The 16,638-nt window shown below is 42.4% G+C and overlaps 1 protein-coding gene across 5 annotated transcripts in view; it reads right to left on the bottom strand.

The window, feature by feature from the left end:
- LOC140719267 (histone-lysine N-methyltransferase EHMT2-like) overlaps positions 1-16,638 on the bottom strand; it is a 147,729-nt gene that overhangs the window by 64,583 nt on the left and 66,508 nt on the right. For all 5 annotated transcript variants that reach the window (XM_073033807.1, XM_073033775.1, XM_073033791.1 and 2 more), the window contains 2 exons: positions 5,433-5,615; positions 3,378-3,460 (listed from right to left, as the gene is read on the bottom strand). In XM_073033807.1, the coding sequence (XP_072889908.1) occupies positions 3,378-3,460; positions 5,433-5,615 (266 nt within the window). The remainder of the gene's footprint in view (positions 1-3,377; positions 3,461-5,432; positions 5,616-16,638) is intronic.

Here is a 16,638-nt window from a genome sequence, read left to right as displayed (position 1 = left end):
CCTATAATGAGGTGACCAGAATTGAACACGATACTCTAATTGCGGTCTCACCAGAGATTTGTAGAGTTGCAACATGACCTCTCTACTCTTGAACTCCCCCATTAATGAAGCCTAGCATCCCATAGGCCTTCTTAACTACCCTATCAACCTGTGCAGCGACCTTGAGGGATGTATGGATTTGAACCCCAAGGTCCCTTTGTTCATCCACACTCTTAAGTAGCTGACCATTAATCCTGTACTCAGTCTTCTGGTTTGTCCTTCCAAAATGCATCACCTCACACTTGTCCGGATTGAACTCCATCTGCCATTTTTCTGCCCAACTCTGCAGCCTGTCTATATCCTCTTGTAACCATCGACAACCTACAGCTCCATCCACAACTCCTCCAATCTTCATGTCATCTGCAAACTTACTCACCCATCCTACTGCCTCTGCATCCAGGTCGTTTATAAAAATCACAAATAGCAGGGGTCCCAGGACGGATCCCTGCGGCACTCCACTAGTCACCGATCTCCAGGCAGAATACTTTCCTTCCACAACTACCCTCTGCTTTCTTCCTTTAAACCAATTTTTTATCCAAACAGCCAAGGTTCCACTTCTCCCATGCCTCATGACTTTCTGGATGAGTCTCTCATGAGGTACCTTGCCAAATGCTTTGCTAAAGTCCACGTAGACCACATCCACTGCCCTACCCTCATCAATTTCTTTTGTTACCTCTTCAAAAAACTCAATCAGGATTGTGAGGCACGATCTTCCCTTCACAAAGCCATGTTGACTATCCATGAGTAGACTGTACTTCTCCAAATGCTCGTAGATCCTATCCTTAAGAATCCTTTCCAGTAGTTTGCATACCACCGACATAAGACTCACCGGACTATAGTTCCCAGGTTTCTCCCTATTACCTTTTTTAAACAAAGGAACTACATTTGCCATTCTCCAGTCCTCCGGCACTTCCCTGCAGCCAAAGACAATTCAAAAATCATAGCTAATGCTCCTGCGATCTCTTCTCTCAATTCCCACAACAACCTGGGGTATATCATATCCGGCCCTGGGGACTTATCAATCTTACTCTTTTTAAGAAGATCCAGCACTACTTCTTCCTTAATCTCCACATTGTCCAGCACACAGGCCCGCTCTACTTAGACCTCATCCTGATCAAGATCCTTTTCACTTATGAATACTATAGCAAAGTATTCATTTAGGACCACCCCAACCTCCTCCACTTCCAGGCACATGTTGCCCTCTTTATCCTTTAGTGGTCCGACCTTTGTTCTCATCATCCTCCTATTCTTCACATATGCGTAGAATGCCTTGGAGTTCTCCTTAATCCTACATGCCAAGGCCTTCTCATGCCCCCTTCGAGCTCTCCTAAGTCCTTTCTTTAGCACCTTCCTGGCTACCCTATATGTCTCATAAGCCCCTCCTACTTCTTGCTTCTTATATCTAACATATGCTTCCTTTGACAAGTTGCCTCACATGTTTCGTCAGCCATGGTTCCCTTTTCCTACCATTTTTTCCTTGCCTCAGTGGGACAAACCTATCCTGAACCCAGCTCAAGTGGTCCCTAAACTTCTCCCACATTACTTCTGTGCTTTCCCCTTTGAACATCTGTTTCCAATTTACTCTCGCTAGTTCCTGCCTCATCCCTTCAAAGTTAGCCCTTCCCCACTTAAGCACTTTACCATTTCGTCTGATTTTATCCCTTTCCGTAGCTATGCTGAAGCTAAGGGAGTTGTGGTCACTCTCACCAAAATGCTCCCCCACCAAGAGGTCTGTCACCTGACCAGGTTCATTACCCAGAACTAGATCCAGTATGGCCTCTCCTCTCGTCGGCCAGTCCACATACTGTGTTAGGAATCCTTCCTAAACACACCTGACAAATTCAGCCACATCTATCCCCTTGCACTCAGGAGGTGTCAGTCAATATGAGGGAAGTTGAAATCACCCATAACTACTACCCTGTATTTCCTGCACCATTCTAAAATCTGCCTGCTTATCTGCTCCTTGGTGTCCCGAGGGCTATTTGGGGGCCTATAGACTACTCCCAGCACAGTGATTGATCCCTTCCTATTTCTGACTTCCACCCAGACTGACTCCGTGGACACTCCTTCTGCAGCGTCCTCCCTTTCTATAGCCGTGATACTATCCCTGACCAGCAATGCCACTCCCCCCACTTTTCTACCTCCCACCCTATTCCTTTTAAATCACCTGAACCCGGGGACCTGCATCATCGTAACCTGCCCTTCCTCCAATCAAGTTTCAGTAATGGCCACAACATCGTAGTTCCATGTACTAATCCATGCTATAAATTCATCCTCCTTGTTCCTAATACTCCTAGCATTGAAATAGACACATTTCAACCCCTTTAACTGGCTACAATTATGTTCTGTCCCCTGCCTGTCCTTCCTCATCAACTCAGAACTCTTAGCATCATGCCCTTATCCTTCTACCTCAATCCCTGCACTCACATTCTGATTCCCAACCCGCTGCCAAACTAGTTTAAACCCTCCCCAACAGCTCTATCAAACCTGCCCACCAGGATATTGGTCCCCCTGGAATTCAAGTGCAACCCGTCCTTTTTGTACAGGTCACACACGCCCCAAAAGAGGTCCCAATGATCCAGAAATCTGAATCCCTGCCCCCTGCTCCAATCCCTCAGCCACGCGTTTATCCTCCTCCTCATTCTATTACTATTCTCACTGTCGTGTGGCACAGGCAATAATCCTGAGATTACTACCTTTGAGTTCCTGCTTTTCAACTTCCTTCCTAACTCCCTGTAGTCTTCTTTCAGGACCTCTTCCCTTTTCCTACCTATGTCATTGGTACCAATATGTACCACGACCTCTGGCTGTTCTCCCTCCCACCGCAGGGTATCTTGGACACAATCAGAAACATCCTGGACCCTGTCACCTGGGAGGCAAACTACCATCCGAGTTTCTTTCCTGCATCCACAGAATCGCCTGTCTGAACCCCTGACTACAGAGTTCCCTATCACTACTGCCTTCCTCTTCCCCTCCCTACCCTTCTGAGCCACAGGGCCAGACTCTGTGCCAGAGGCACGGCCACTGTCGCTTCCCCCAGGTAGGCTGTCCCCCGTAAAAAACATTGTATTTGCCTTCCTCACCACCAATTCAGCCTGCAAGTTAATCTTCAGGAAATCCTACACGAGGACTCCGAAGTCCCTTTGCACCTCTGATTTCTGACTATTCTCCCCATTTAGAAAATAGTTGAACTGCTGAAGACCAGTTATGTTGAAGTATTAAGCAAGTGACTTTCTCCTGCACTCTCTGTTGCTGTGTGAAAGAAGATAATTATATTTCCCACTTACCCACCACCCCACCACAGTTCCCCACTGACTGCGAGCAAACAAGACACTCACTCAACATCAGCAGCACCTTCTGCAGCTCGCCTTGCTTGGCCGACAGGTATAACTGGCGAGGGTGAAATCGCAGCTTCTTACGCCTGGGGGTAGGAGAGAGGGAGCATGAAGAGGTTAAACAATGAGAGTAAATCATACAAATAGCAATGCCAGAGTACAGAGAAAACCATCAGCAATGGCTCCTGAGGGACTAGATCGGTTTGTGGTCATTACATCACCGTTAGCACAACACTATTACACTGCAGTGCGTTCTGGAGTTCAGAGTTCAATTCTCACACTCTCTGTAAGGAGTTTGTACATTCTCCTCGTGACTGCATGGGTATCCTCCGGGTGCTCCGGTTTCCTCCCACAGTCCAGAGACCGTGTCATTGTAAACTGACCAGTGTTAAATAGTCGGTTTGCTGGGCAGTGCGACTCATTGGGCAGGGTGGGCCTGTCCTGCATTGCATCTCTAAATAAATAAATCTACTGCCTACCTCCCCCCCTCCATCAACCGTCCTGAACAGAAATGAGGAAGGAAGGGCTGAGTGACTTAATTCTGCTCCTATGTCCCATGGTCTTATGGTAATATTTTGTTTTATGTGCCGTGTGTGTGTATATATATATATATATATATATAGATATATAAGGTCCCGAGGATCATTGTTTAGTTTGGTTGTATAAGTGTACAGTCAGATGGCAATAAACTTCAACTTAAATTTTGTCCTGAAAACCTCTCTCACCTTACACTCGAGTCTGAACCTTTAGAACCCTTCTTACTCCTTCCATAAGACCTCAGCTAATTTATTTTCCTACTCATCCCCATTCTCCTGCCTTTGACACCATCACTAATCAGGAGCCGATCAATCTCAATATACCCAATGTCTTGGCTTCCATAGCCACCTGTGGCAATGAATTCCGCAGATCCACCACCCTTTAATGTAAGAAATTCCTCATCGCTCTTCTGTCCTGGTCCAACCACCTTGATGTCAAAGCCACGAAAGTTCATCAATGCCTCTAGCTCCTCAAGAGGCTAAAAAATAGGGCATGTCCCCTTTTTATTCATGCACCATGTCTTGGTAAGGCAACTGCTCTGTATGCGACCAAAGGAAACGGCAGAGTTGCAGACACAGTCCAGCACGTAACAGAAACCAGCTTCCTCTCCATGGACTTCCCTCCGCCTCAGTAAAGCAGCCAACATAATCAAAGACCCCACCCACTCCAGACATTCTCTCTTCTCCCCTTCTCATCAGGTATATATACAAAAGCCTAAAAGCACGTACCATCAGTCTCAAGGACAGCGTCCAGCCCACTGTTATTAGACTCCTGAATGGCCCTTTGGAACGATAAAATGGATTCTTAACCCTGCAATTTACCTGGTTAAGATTTTGCAGCTTTATCATTGACCTGTACCGCACTTCTTCGGTAGTTTTTACACATGGTTATTGTCTTACCTTGTTCTACTTCAAGTAATGATGTGAACTTTGCAAACAATGTGCAAGACAAGCTTTTCACAGCATCTTGCTGTGTGACCATAATAAACCAATACCGTCAAGGTGCATGAGGTGTCCAGAGAGGGGTAGCAGCTCTGGTGAAGGGGCTTGTCGCAGCCGTTCTTGGGCAACTCACTTACCTTTGGCCCCCACCGGACACTCAGTTCTCACCTGTGGCTCCAAGTAGCTGCTTGCATGTGACAGCAGCCACACCCCTTCGGTACACCACTTCAAAAGGCGGGCGAAACCAGGTGAGGGTAGCTAGAGGCCCTCATATCCCGGTCAATTAGGCACATGCCAGCCCCAGTATGTGAAATCTGCTCTAGCGGACTGGGTGGATGAGATCTACTGGGAGATCCAGTGACCAGAAAGGTGGTTCAGCAATGCTTCATGAAGAGTGAATGGCATGGTAAGGCACAGAGAAAGCCATGGCCATCCACGGCAACCACTGGACCCAGACTTCCAGAGCTGAGAGTGGAATGGCTCTCCACTTTAAAAACTCTCCCGCACAGCTTTGCTGTCATCATTGGCTATGATGGGCAACCACCATCAACACCGTCACTCTGAGATCTCGCCCACTCACCTTTCCGACTGCTGCAAGGCCAGTCCTTTCTCCAGCGCTTCGCGGCCAGGTCCAGGAGGGAGTCCAACGGCCGACAACACTTTGCCGGAGGACAGGGTGATGGATGGTCCTGAGCTATCGATGCTGTCCACTGGGGGCTCCAGGCTCGACCTCTTTGCCTCTCCATTCCCACTCATCCTGGCGCTTTGGCAGCAGAAAGGAAAGAGAAAGACAGGCTGACTCTGTAGTGAATCTCTGGAATTCATTGCCACAAACAGGTGTCATTGGGTATACTTAAAGTGGAGGCTGATAAGTTCTTGATTAATCAGCTATGACAGAGTGGTGGAACAGACTCGACGGGCCAAATAGCCTAGTTCTGCTCCTATGTCTTATGGTCTAAGTCCAGACCTCGAGGCAGTGATTAACCTCTGGGCTAGGAGTGAAGGAGCAGAGAGAGCTCAGAGTGTTGGAGGACTTTACAGAGACAGGGAAGGGACAAACCTGCAGAGGGATGTGGAGTGTCAGCATCATAGGACCATAGAAAACCTACTGCACCATACAGGCCCTTCGGCCCACAAAGTTGTGCCGAACATGTCCCTACTTTAGAAATTACTAGGGTTACCCATAGTTCTCTATTTTCGAAGCTCCATGTACCTATCCAAGAGTCTCTTAAAAGACCCTATCGTATCCGCCTCCACCACTGTTACCGGCAGCCCATTCCACGCACTGCATAAAAAACTTACGCCGGTAAGATGGCGATTGTTTAGTTGCTCCAAACTTTTGCTCCGTTATACTTCCTATCTTTGCACTATATGTCACCCTTTTTAAACCTTAGTTAGTTGTTTTATTAGTTCTCTTTTACCTGCCTGCGAACACATCTATCTCATAATGGCTACCAAAGGTACTAAAATCGGGAAAAAAGAAACTTCCGCGGCTCAGTTGGCTGAGATTCTCACTATTTTGGAACAACATCGACAAGATACTTTAATGGATATTAAAACTGAATTTAGAACTTCTTTCAACCAGCTGGATTCCAAATTGGATCAGATTAATGCCAGAGTGGATGACCATGCTGAACATTTATCTCACATCGACCTAACTTCTGAAGATTTAAAACTCCGTGTTCAACATCTTGAAACTTTCTGCTCCAACCTAGCAGAGAAGAACAGTAAACTTACTTCCAAAATGGTGGATCTTGAAAATCGGAGCAGACATTGCAACCTACGAATTCTTGGTTTGCCGGAGGCCACCGAAAAGGGCTCTTCCGTTGAATTTTTCTCTTCTTTTCTCTGTGAGATTTTCGGGAAAGAATTTCTTCCGACCCCACCTGAGCTTGAAAGGGCTCACAGGATTTATGTTCCTCGCGCAATTTTGGGTTCCCGTCCACGGCCAGTTATTTTATGCTTTCATCGATACCAGGTGAAAAACCGTTTGATTATGGAGGCACGCCGCAGAGGTACTTTTGCTTTTCAAAATACGGTCATTCGTTTTGTGGAAGATTATGCCCCCCAGGTTCTGAAGATGCGTGCTGAGTTTAAAGGTGTAATGTAAGTGCTTTTTGATCGTGGATTCAGACCTTCTCTTCGAAATCCAGCCGATCTTCGAATTACGCTTACTACTGGAGAATATAAGTGGTTTAAATCAGTGAAGGAGGCTGAGTTGTTTGTTGGAAGTCTTCTAGCTATCTTGTCTTCTTCAGAACCGGTCTGACCTTCTAAAATGGTTGATAAGTACTTTTCAAAGTAAAGTTCTTTTTTCCGAACTCAGACTTTAGTCGAATAACTCAGACATTAACTATTGAGATCCTAAGGGCTCTAGTTAATTTCTCCCTGGACTCGGTGCGTTTTTCCTTAATAGATGATTTAAGTTTAATGTTTCCCTATGGACTTTTAGATTTTACTCGTGTAATTTATTTTACTTCTGTATAACTTTATCTATAGAGAACTACAATTGATCTTAATTTGTTTTGGAGGCTTGGAGTTTTTTATTGAAGGCCTCCCTGTTGGTTGATTTATAGTATAAGATTTGCTTTTTTTTTCTGTAAACGGCTGATAAGTACTCTCTTTAAATTTATAATTTCCCCCTTCCCCCCCTTAAAAAATTTTTTTTCTTTCAATCTTTCATAATTTCTCGCAGGTAGGTTAGTTTTAGTTTTCTTTACTGATTTTTTTTGTATTAAGTTTTATATCTTTTCTGTTGAAGTTGTTCCTATTTGTAATTCTGCTCTCTAGTGCATAAATCAGCTATTATTTGCTGTATTATATATACGGAACTTTTGTTAACGATACGGAACTGGAAGTCATTTTTGGGTTAATTTTTTTTGTAGAGCTAGCTGCTTTTCTGGGTAGCCGTCTAGTTTTGGGTCGCGAGGGTGGGGTGGGTTCTCCAGTTCCAACACTATTCACGGTTTTTTTTGTTTTCCCTTGTTATTCAGGACATGTCTCTGTTCTGATTCTACTGATTTATGTTTACATTTTTGCTCCCAGACTGTTACTGTACTATTTGATTTTTTTTATATGCCTGCTACCTTCTATGCACTAACAATTGATAATGGTTAATACACTTAAATTTGTGAGCTGGAATGTAAAGGGATTGAATCATCCTGTTAAAAGAAGGAAGGTCTTCTCTCATATTAAACAACTCAAAGCTGACATTGCTTTCCTTCAAGAAACTCATATTCGTAGTTTTGATAATTCTTGGCTTTTGTCAAAGTGGGTGGGTCAGCATTTTCATTCATCCTTTGCCGCCAAAGCTGGGGGGGGTTTCCATCCTTATTAATTCAAATATTCCTTTTGAACTCCATAATAAGATATCTGATACAAATGGCTGTTTTATTATTGTTTCTGGTAAATTATATAATACTAAAGTTGTACTAGCAAACCTGTATGCTCCCAATTTTGATGATGTTAATTTTTTTGAACGTTTTTTCTCCTCACTACCAGATTTAAACTCATATTCCCTTATACTGGGTGGCGATTTTAATTGTTGGTTAGATCCTAATTTGGATCGATCGTCCTCTGTTACTAGATCACCTACTAAATCTGCTTTAGCTATTCACTCTTTTCTTTCTATTTATGGTATCTCAGATATAGCTTGGCAGCTTCAAGGAAACCGCATTAACAGATGCGGCGTCGTTCATCTCCGGTCCAAAAACGTTTGGACCATCAGGGTCACCAATTGTAGCGGTGTGCTACACGCAGCGCTAAAATAACGACACGGAGTCGGTAAACTGCAGTCAGAAAATAAGTTTATTCCAACTTCACAGTCTTGCTTTAAAGCCTGTCTCCCCCACCGGATACCTCGAGAGGCACGTACTGAAACCCCCTCAGGCTTTCTTCCTTTGTGCCTGCACTCTGGCTAATTGTCAGCCAGTTCGAGTGTGCTAGTAATTGGGTCGCCACAGTATCTCAGATATATGGCGTATCCTTCATCCTACCAAGAGAGATTATTCTTTTTTTTCACATGTTCACCATACCTTTACTAGAATTGACTATTTTTTACTTGATAATCAACTTATTCCATTTGTCTATTCTTGTGATTATCAGAGTATACTGATTTCTGATCATGCCCCAATTACTTTGTCTTTAAACTTTCCTAGTCTCCCTCAAAGGAATAAACACTGACCTTTTAACTTGACTTTATTATCGGATGATGATTTTCTAAAATTTATTAAGGATCAGATAACTTTTTATTTTAACACCAATACATCATCTGAAATGTCATCCCAGATGAGTGGTCAAATAATCTTATATACAGCAAATCTTAATAGAAAGTCCCGTATAGATTGATTAGACCTAATTAATCAGATCAAAGAATTAGATCAATTGTATGCTCAAACTAAGAATCCTGAAATATACAAGAAGCGTGTAGAACTTCAAACTAAATTTAATCTTCTGTCTACTCAACCTGTTGAACGCCAACTTCTTGAAAGTAAGAGTCGCTTTTATATTTATAGTGATAAATCTGGTAAATTTCTAGTTAATCAGCTGAGGCGTTCTGAAGCTAAACAACATATTACAAAGATCCGGAAGGAAAATGGGGATTTTACATCTGATCACTTAGAAATCAATGACGTATTTAAAAATTTTTACTCTCGGCTTTATTCCTCTGAATCTCTGAATGAGAATATTTCTGTTGATCTTTTCTTAAATAATCTGAATATTCCTTCGCTTTCATCTGATTTTTAAAGACAAACTTAATGAGCCTATATCATCAGAAGAAATATCTTTTGCAATTTCTGCATTGTCTTCAGGAAAATCTCCTGGACCTGATGGGTTCCCCGTAGAATTTTATAAATCATTTTCTTCACTTCTTTCTCCTCAGTTACTCTCAGTACTATCTGACTCGTTTAATTATGGTAAATTGCCACCCTCTTTTAATGAGGCATCTATTATTCTTTTATTAAAAAAGGGTAAAGACCCAACAGAATGTTCCTCGTACAGGCCGATTTCTTTGCTTAATGTTGATGTTAAAATCTTGGCCAAAGTTTTGGCTCATAGATTGGAAACTGTTATTCCCTCTATTATTTCTGATGATCAAACTGGTTTTATTAAAAACCGTCTTCTTTTTTTTAATATTCAGCGTTTATTTAACATTTTATATTCACCTTCAACTGGGATTCCTGAATGCGTTATTTCCCTCGATGCGGAGAAAGCATTTGATCATATAGAATGGAACTACCTCTTTGCAGTTTTAGAAAAATTTGACTTTGGTCAAAGTTTTATCTCTTGGATCAAATTGCTGTATCTATGTCCCACTACCTCTGTTTTGACTAATTTTCAGCAATCCCAGTTATTTAACCTCAAACGTGGCACCCGTCAAGGATGCCCTTTAAGTCCCTTTCTCTTTGATTTGGCTATAGAACCTTTGGCGATAGCATTCCAAAGCTGTCCTGAACTGACTGGGATCTGGAAGGGGTGGGGGGTGGTGTTGAGCATAAAGTTTCTCTTTATGCTGATGACTTATTACTTTTTCTTTCAAATCCATCCACATCCTTACCTCCAATGTTTTCACTTCTTGATCAGTTTAGCCAGTTTTCTGGCTATAAACTTAATTTACATAAGAGTGAACTTTTCCCAATTAATAAAGAAGCACAAGAATTAGCATTTCATGACCTCCCTTTTAAAGTAGTTCATAATCAATTTACTTATCTTGGGATTACAGTTACAAGGAAGTTTAAAGATCTTTTTCGTGAAAATTTTGCCAATCTTTTATATACTACAAAGCAGAGTCTATCACAATGGTCACCTCTATCTATGTCCTTGGTAGGTCATATTAATGTTATTAAAATGTATGTTCTCCATAAATTTTTATATTTATTTCAATCAATCCCAATTTTTATTCCTAAAACCTTTTTTGATTCCTTAGACTATTATTTTGTCATATCTGTGGAAGAATAAGCGTTCTAGAATTAATAAAGTTTATCTTCAAAAATCTAAAAAAGAGGGTGGCATGGCCTTACCTAACTTTTGTTTATATTATTGGGCAGCTAACATACGTTGTACTACCTTTTGGTCTTTTTTTCATAGCCAACCTGCGTGCCCTAATTGGGTGGCAATGGAGTTGAGTTCCACTAAAGATTTATCTATTTCTGCACTTCTTGGCTCTGTACTCCCTAGTAGTTTGTCTAGACTAATTGTTAATCCTCTTGTTAGACACACTTTGCGAATATGGGCTCAGTTTAGGAAATTTTATGGTTTTTATGGTTTTTCCCTTTCTAGTCCTATCTTACATAATCACCTTTTTTTACCTACTATGTATGATTCAACATTCTATGATTGGTATAGGAAGGGCATTAGACATTTTGAAGATCTTTTTATCGATAATCGCTTCGCATCTTTTCAACAGCTCTCTGCTAAGTTCAATCTGCCTAATGCCCATTTTTTTAGATATCTCCAAATTAGACACTTTATTAATCCTTTAATTCCTAACTTCCCTGAAATGCCCGAGAAAAATGTTATGGATTTCTTACTTTCTATTAATCCACTGGGTAAAGGTTTAATATCATTTATTCGTGATAAATTAGCATTCTTACGGCGTGCCCCTGTGGATAAAATTAGAATGGCTTGGGAGCATGATTTGAATATCTCTTTATCAGATGAGATTTGGGACTCAATTCTCAAATCGGTTAATTCAACCTCTCTTTGTGCTCGCCATTGCCTTTTACAGTTTAAGATTGTTCATACAGCCCATATGTCTAAATTTAAATTATCTCGATTTTACCCTAATATTAGTCTTTGTGATAAATGCAAAAGGGGTGAGGCTTCTCTTATTCATATATATTGGTCCTGTCCTGACTTAGAGAAATTTTGGAAAGACATTTTTATAACTTTATCCTGTATTCTGAATCACCACTTAGAACCTAACCCTTTAACTGCTCTGTTTGGTTTTTTGGGTGAGACAGATATACGTTTGAGTTCGACTAAGTGTCGAATATTATCTTTTGCTTCTCTCCTGGCTAGACGTTTAATCCTCCTTAGATGGAGAGATGTTACTCCGCCCACGCATGCTCAATGGCTTAATGATATTATAGACAATAGACAATAGGTGCAGAAGTAGACCATTTGGCCCTTCGAGCCTGCACCGCCATTTTGAGATCATGGCTGATCAACTACTATCAATACCCGGTTCCTGCCTTGTCCCCATATCCCTTGGTTCCCCTATCCATAAGATACCTATCTAGCTCCTTCTTGAAAGCATCCAGAGAATTGGCCTCCACTACCTTCCGAGGCAGTGCATTCCAGACCCCCACAACTCTCTGGGAGAAAAAGTTTTTCCTTAACTCTGTCCTAAATGACCTACCCCTTATTCTCAAACCATGCCCTCTGGTACAGGACTCTCCCAGCATCTGGAACATATTTCCTGCCTCTATCTTGTCCAATCCCTTAATAATCTTATATGTTGCAATCAGATCCCCTCTCAATCTCCTTAATTCCAGCGTGTACAAGCCCAGTCTCTCTAACCTCTCTGCGTAAGACAGTCCCGACATCCCAGGAATTAACCTCGTGAATCTACGCTGCACTTCCTCTACAGCCAGGATGTCCTTCCTTAACCCTGGAGACCAAAACTGTACACAATACTCCAGGTGTGGTCTCACCAGGGCTCTGTACAAATGCAAGAGGATTTCCTTGCTCTTGTACTCAATTCCCTTTGTAATAAAGGCCAACATTCCATTAGCTTTCTTCACTGCCTGCTGCACTTGCTCATCCACCTTCAGTGACTGATGAACAAGGACTCCTAGATCTCTTTGTATCTCTCCCTTACCTAACTCTACACTGTTCAGATAATAATCTGCCTTCCTGTTCTTACTCCCAAAGTGGATAACCTCACACTTATTCACATTAAACGTCATCTGCCAAGTATCTGCCCACTCACCCAGCCTATCCAAGTCACCCTGAATTCTCCTAACATCCTCATCACATGTCACACTGCCACCCAGCTTAGTATCATCTGCAAATTTGCTGATGTTATTCTCAATGCCTTCATCTAAATTGTTGACGTAAATTGTAAACAGCTGTGGTCCCAATACCGAACCCTGTGGCACCCCACTAGTCACCACCTGCCATTCCGAGAAACACCCATTCACCGCTACCCTTTGCTTTCTATCTGCCAACCAGTTTTCTATCCATGTCAATGTCTTCCCCCGATGCCCTGAGCTTTGATTTTACCCACCAATCTCCTATGTGGGACCTTATCAAATGCCTTCTGAAAATCGAGGTACACTACATCCACTGGATCTCCCTTGTCTAACTTCCTGGTTACATCCTCGAAAAACTCCAATAGATTAGTCAAGCATTTACCCTTGGTAAATCCATGCTGGCTCAGCCCAATCTTATCACTGCTATCTAGATATGCCACTATTTCATCCTTAATAATGGACTCTAGCATCTTCCCCACCACCGATGTCAGGCTGACAGGTCGATAGTTCTCTGTTTTCTCCCTCCCTCCTTTCTTAAAAAGTGGGATAACATTAGCCATTCTCCAATCCTCAGGAACTGATCCTGAATCTAAGGAACATTGGAAAATGATTACCAATGCATCCGCAATTTCCAGGGCCACCTCCTTTAGTGCCCTAGGATGCAGACCATCTGGACCTGGGGATTTGTCAGCCTTCAGTCCCATCAGTCTACTCATCACCGTTTCCTTCCTAATGTCAATCTGTTTAATTTCCTCTGTTACCCTATGTCCTTGGCCCATCCATACATCTGGGAGATTGCTTGTGTCTTCCTTAGTGAAAACAGATCTAAAGTACTCATTAAATTCTTCTGCCATTTCTCTGTTTCCCATAACAATTTCACCCAATTCATTCTTCAAGGGCCCAACATTGTTCTTAACTATCTTCTTTCTCTTCACATACCTAAAAAAGCTTTTGCTATCTTCCTTTATATTCCTGGCTAGCTTGCGTTCGTACCTCATTTTTTCTCCCCGTATTGTCTTTTTAGTTAAGTTCTGTTGTTCCTTAAAAACTTCCCAATCATCTGTCCTCCCACTCACCTTAGCTCTGTCATACTTACTTTTTTTTAATGCTATGCAATCTCTGACTTCCTTTGTCAACCACTGTGGCCCTTTTCCCCCCTTTGAATCCTTCCTTCTCTGGGGAATGAACTGATTTTGCACCTTGTGCATTATTCCCAAGAATACCTGCCATTGCTGTTCCACTGCCTTTTCTGCTAGGATATCCGTCCAGTTAACTTTGGCCAGCTCCTCCCTTATGGCTCCATAGTTTCCCCTGTTCAACTGCAACACTGACACCTCCGAGCTGCCCTTATCCTTCTCAAATTGCAGATAAAAACTTATCATATTATGATCACTACCTCCTAATGGCTCCTTTACTGCAAGATCACTTATCAAATCTTGTTCATTACATAACACTAAACCCAGAAGAGTCTTGTCCCTGGTCGGCTCTCATACAAGCTGTTCCAAGAATGCATCCCGTAGGCACTCTACAAACTCCCTATCCTGTGGTCCAGCACCAACCTGATTCTCCCAGTTCACCTGCATGTTGAAATCCCCCATAACTACTGCAACATTACCTTTGTCACATGCCAATGTTAACTCCCTATTCAACTTGCACCCAATATCCAAGCTACTGTTTGGTGGCCTGTAGACAACACCCATTTGGGTCCTTTTGCCCTTACTGTTCCTCAGTTCTATCCACACAGACTCTACTTCTCCTGACCTTATGTCCCCCCTTGCAAAGGACTGAATCTCATTCCTCACCAACAGGGCCACCCCACCCTCTTTGCCCACATTTCTGTCCCTACGATAGCACGTATACCCTCGTACATTCATTTCCCAGGTCTGATCTCCCTGCAGCCATGTCTCCGTTATCCCAACAACATCATAGTTACCCATTCGCACCTGAGCTTCAAGCTCATCCGCCTTATTTCTGACACTTCGTGCATTCAGATATAGAATTTTTAGCCCATTTCTCCTCTCTCTGTTTAAATTGCTGCCTATTGTGTCCTGTTTAGACCTTGAAAAAATTCATTATTCAATTCTTAATTCGGATATAAAGTTTCATAAGGTCTGGGGACCTTTTATTGAGTACTTTCATAACCTTCCTCTTAATTAAGGTTTTTTTTTCAGTCCCTTACTTTCAGCTCTTTTTTTTTGGTAGTAGGCATTATTATCTTCTGTTTTCAAGTGTATTTACAGTTTTGGGGGTTTGAATGTCCTGATTTATATTCTCTATATTGTGTTGTGGTTGGTCTGGAGTTTTTTTGCTGTGGGGCTTGGGGAGGATACTAACCTTACATGACTTCAATTTGGGTGCTTTCTCAATTATCTTTTTTGTATTATATTATTATTGTATGTTTATTTTTGCACTGTATTAATTTTTTTATTTTGGTTTGGGGGTTTTTCTTACCTGTAGTATTGTAGAAAATGCATAAAAAAACCAATTTAAAAAAAACTTACCCCTGACCTACTCCCAAGCACCTTAAACTTGTGCCCTCTCATGGCAGCCATTTCAGCCCTGGGTAAAAGCCTCTGACTATCCACATCGTATATACTTCTATCAGGTCACCTCTCATCTTCCGTCACTCCAAAGAGAAAAGGTCGAGTTCACTCAACTTGTTCTCATAAGGCATGCTCCCCAATCCAGACAACATCCTTGTAAATCTCCTCTGCACCCTTCCTATGGCTTCCACATGGGGTCTGGATTACTCCAAGTGGGGTCTGACCAGGTCCTATATAGCTGCAACATTACCTCTCGGCTGTTAAACTCAATCTCACGGTTGATGAAGATGCATTCTTAACCACAAGGTCAGCCTGCGCAGCAGCTTTGAGTGTCCTATGGACTTGGACCCCAAGATCCCTCTGATCCTCCACACTGCCAAGAATCTTACCATTAATACTATATTCTGCCATCGCATTTGACCTACCAAAATGAACCACCTCACACTTATCTGGGTTGAACTCCATCTGCCACTTCTCAGCCCAGTTTTGCATCCTATCAATGTCCCGCTGTAATCTCTGACAGCCCTCCACACTATCCACAACACCTCCAACCTTTGTGTCATCAGCAAACTTACTAACCCATCCCTCCACTTACTCATCCAGGTCATTTATAAAAATCACCAAGAGAAGGGGGGCCCAGAACAGATCCCTGAGGCACACCACTGGTCACCAACCTCCATGCAGAATATGACCTGTCTACAACCATTCTTTGCCTTCTGTGGGCAAGCCAATTCTGGATCCAAAAAGCTATGTCTCCTTGGATCCCATGCTTCCTTACTTCCTCAATAAAACTTGCATGGGGTACCTTATAAAATGCCTTGCTGAAATCCATATACACTACATCTACTGTTCTACCTTCATCAATGTGTTTAGTCACATCCTCAAAAAATTCAATCAGGCTCGTAAGGCACGGCCTGCCTTTGACAAAGCCATGCTGACTATTCCTAATCATATTATGCCTCTCTAAATGTTTATAAATCCTGCCTCTCAGGATCTTTTCCATTACCTTACCAACCACTCAAGTAAGACTCACTGGTCTATAATTTTCTGGGCTATCTCTACTCCCTTTCTGAATAAAGGAACAACAACTGCAACCCTCCAATCATTGCCAGAGGCTCAACAATCTCCTCCCTTGACTCCCACAGTATCCTGTGGTACATCTCATCTGGTCTCAGGGACTTACCCAACTTGATGCTTTCCAAAAGCTTTAGCAATCGTCTTTCTTAATGTCTATATGCTCAAGCTTTTCATCCGCTGTAAGTCATCC

Source organism: Hemitrygon akajei, chromosome 2, assembly GCF_048418815.1.
Source record: "Hemitrygon akajei chromosome 2, sHemAka1.3, whole genome shotgun sequence".
In the NCBI taxonomy this organism is placed as follows: Eukaryota; Metazoa; Chordata; class Chondrichthyes; order Myliobatiformes; family Dasyatidae; genus Hemitrygon; species Hemitrygon akajei.
The sequence above is the reverse complement of the archived record's forward strand: the minus strand, read 5'-3'. Positions and strand labels throughout refer to the sequence as shown.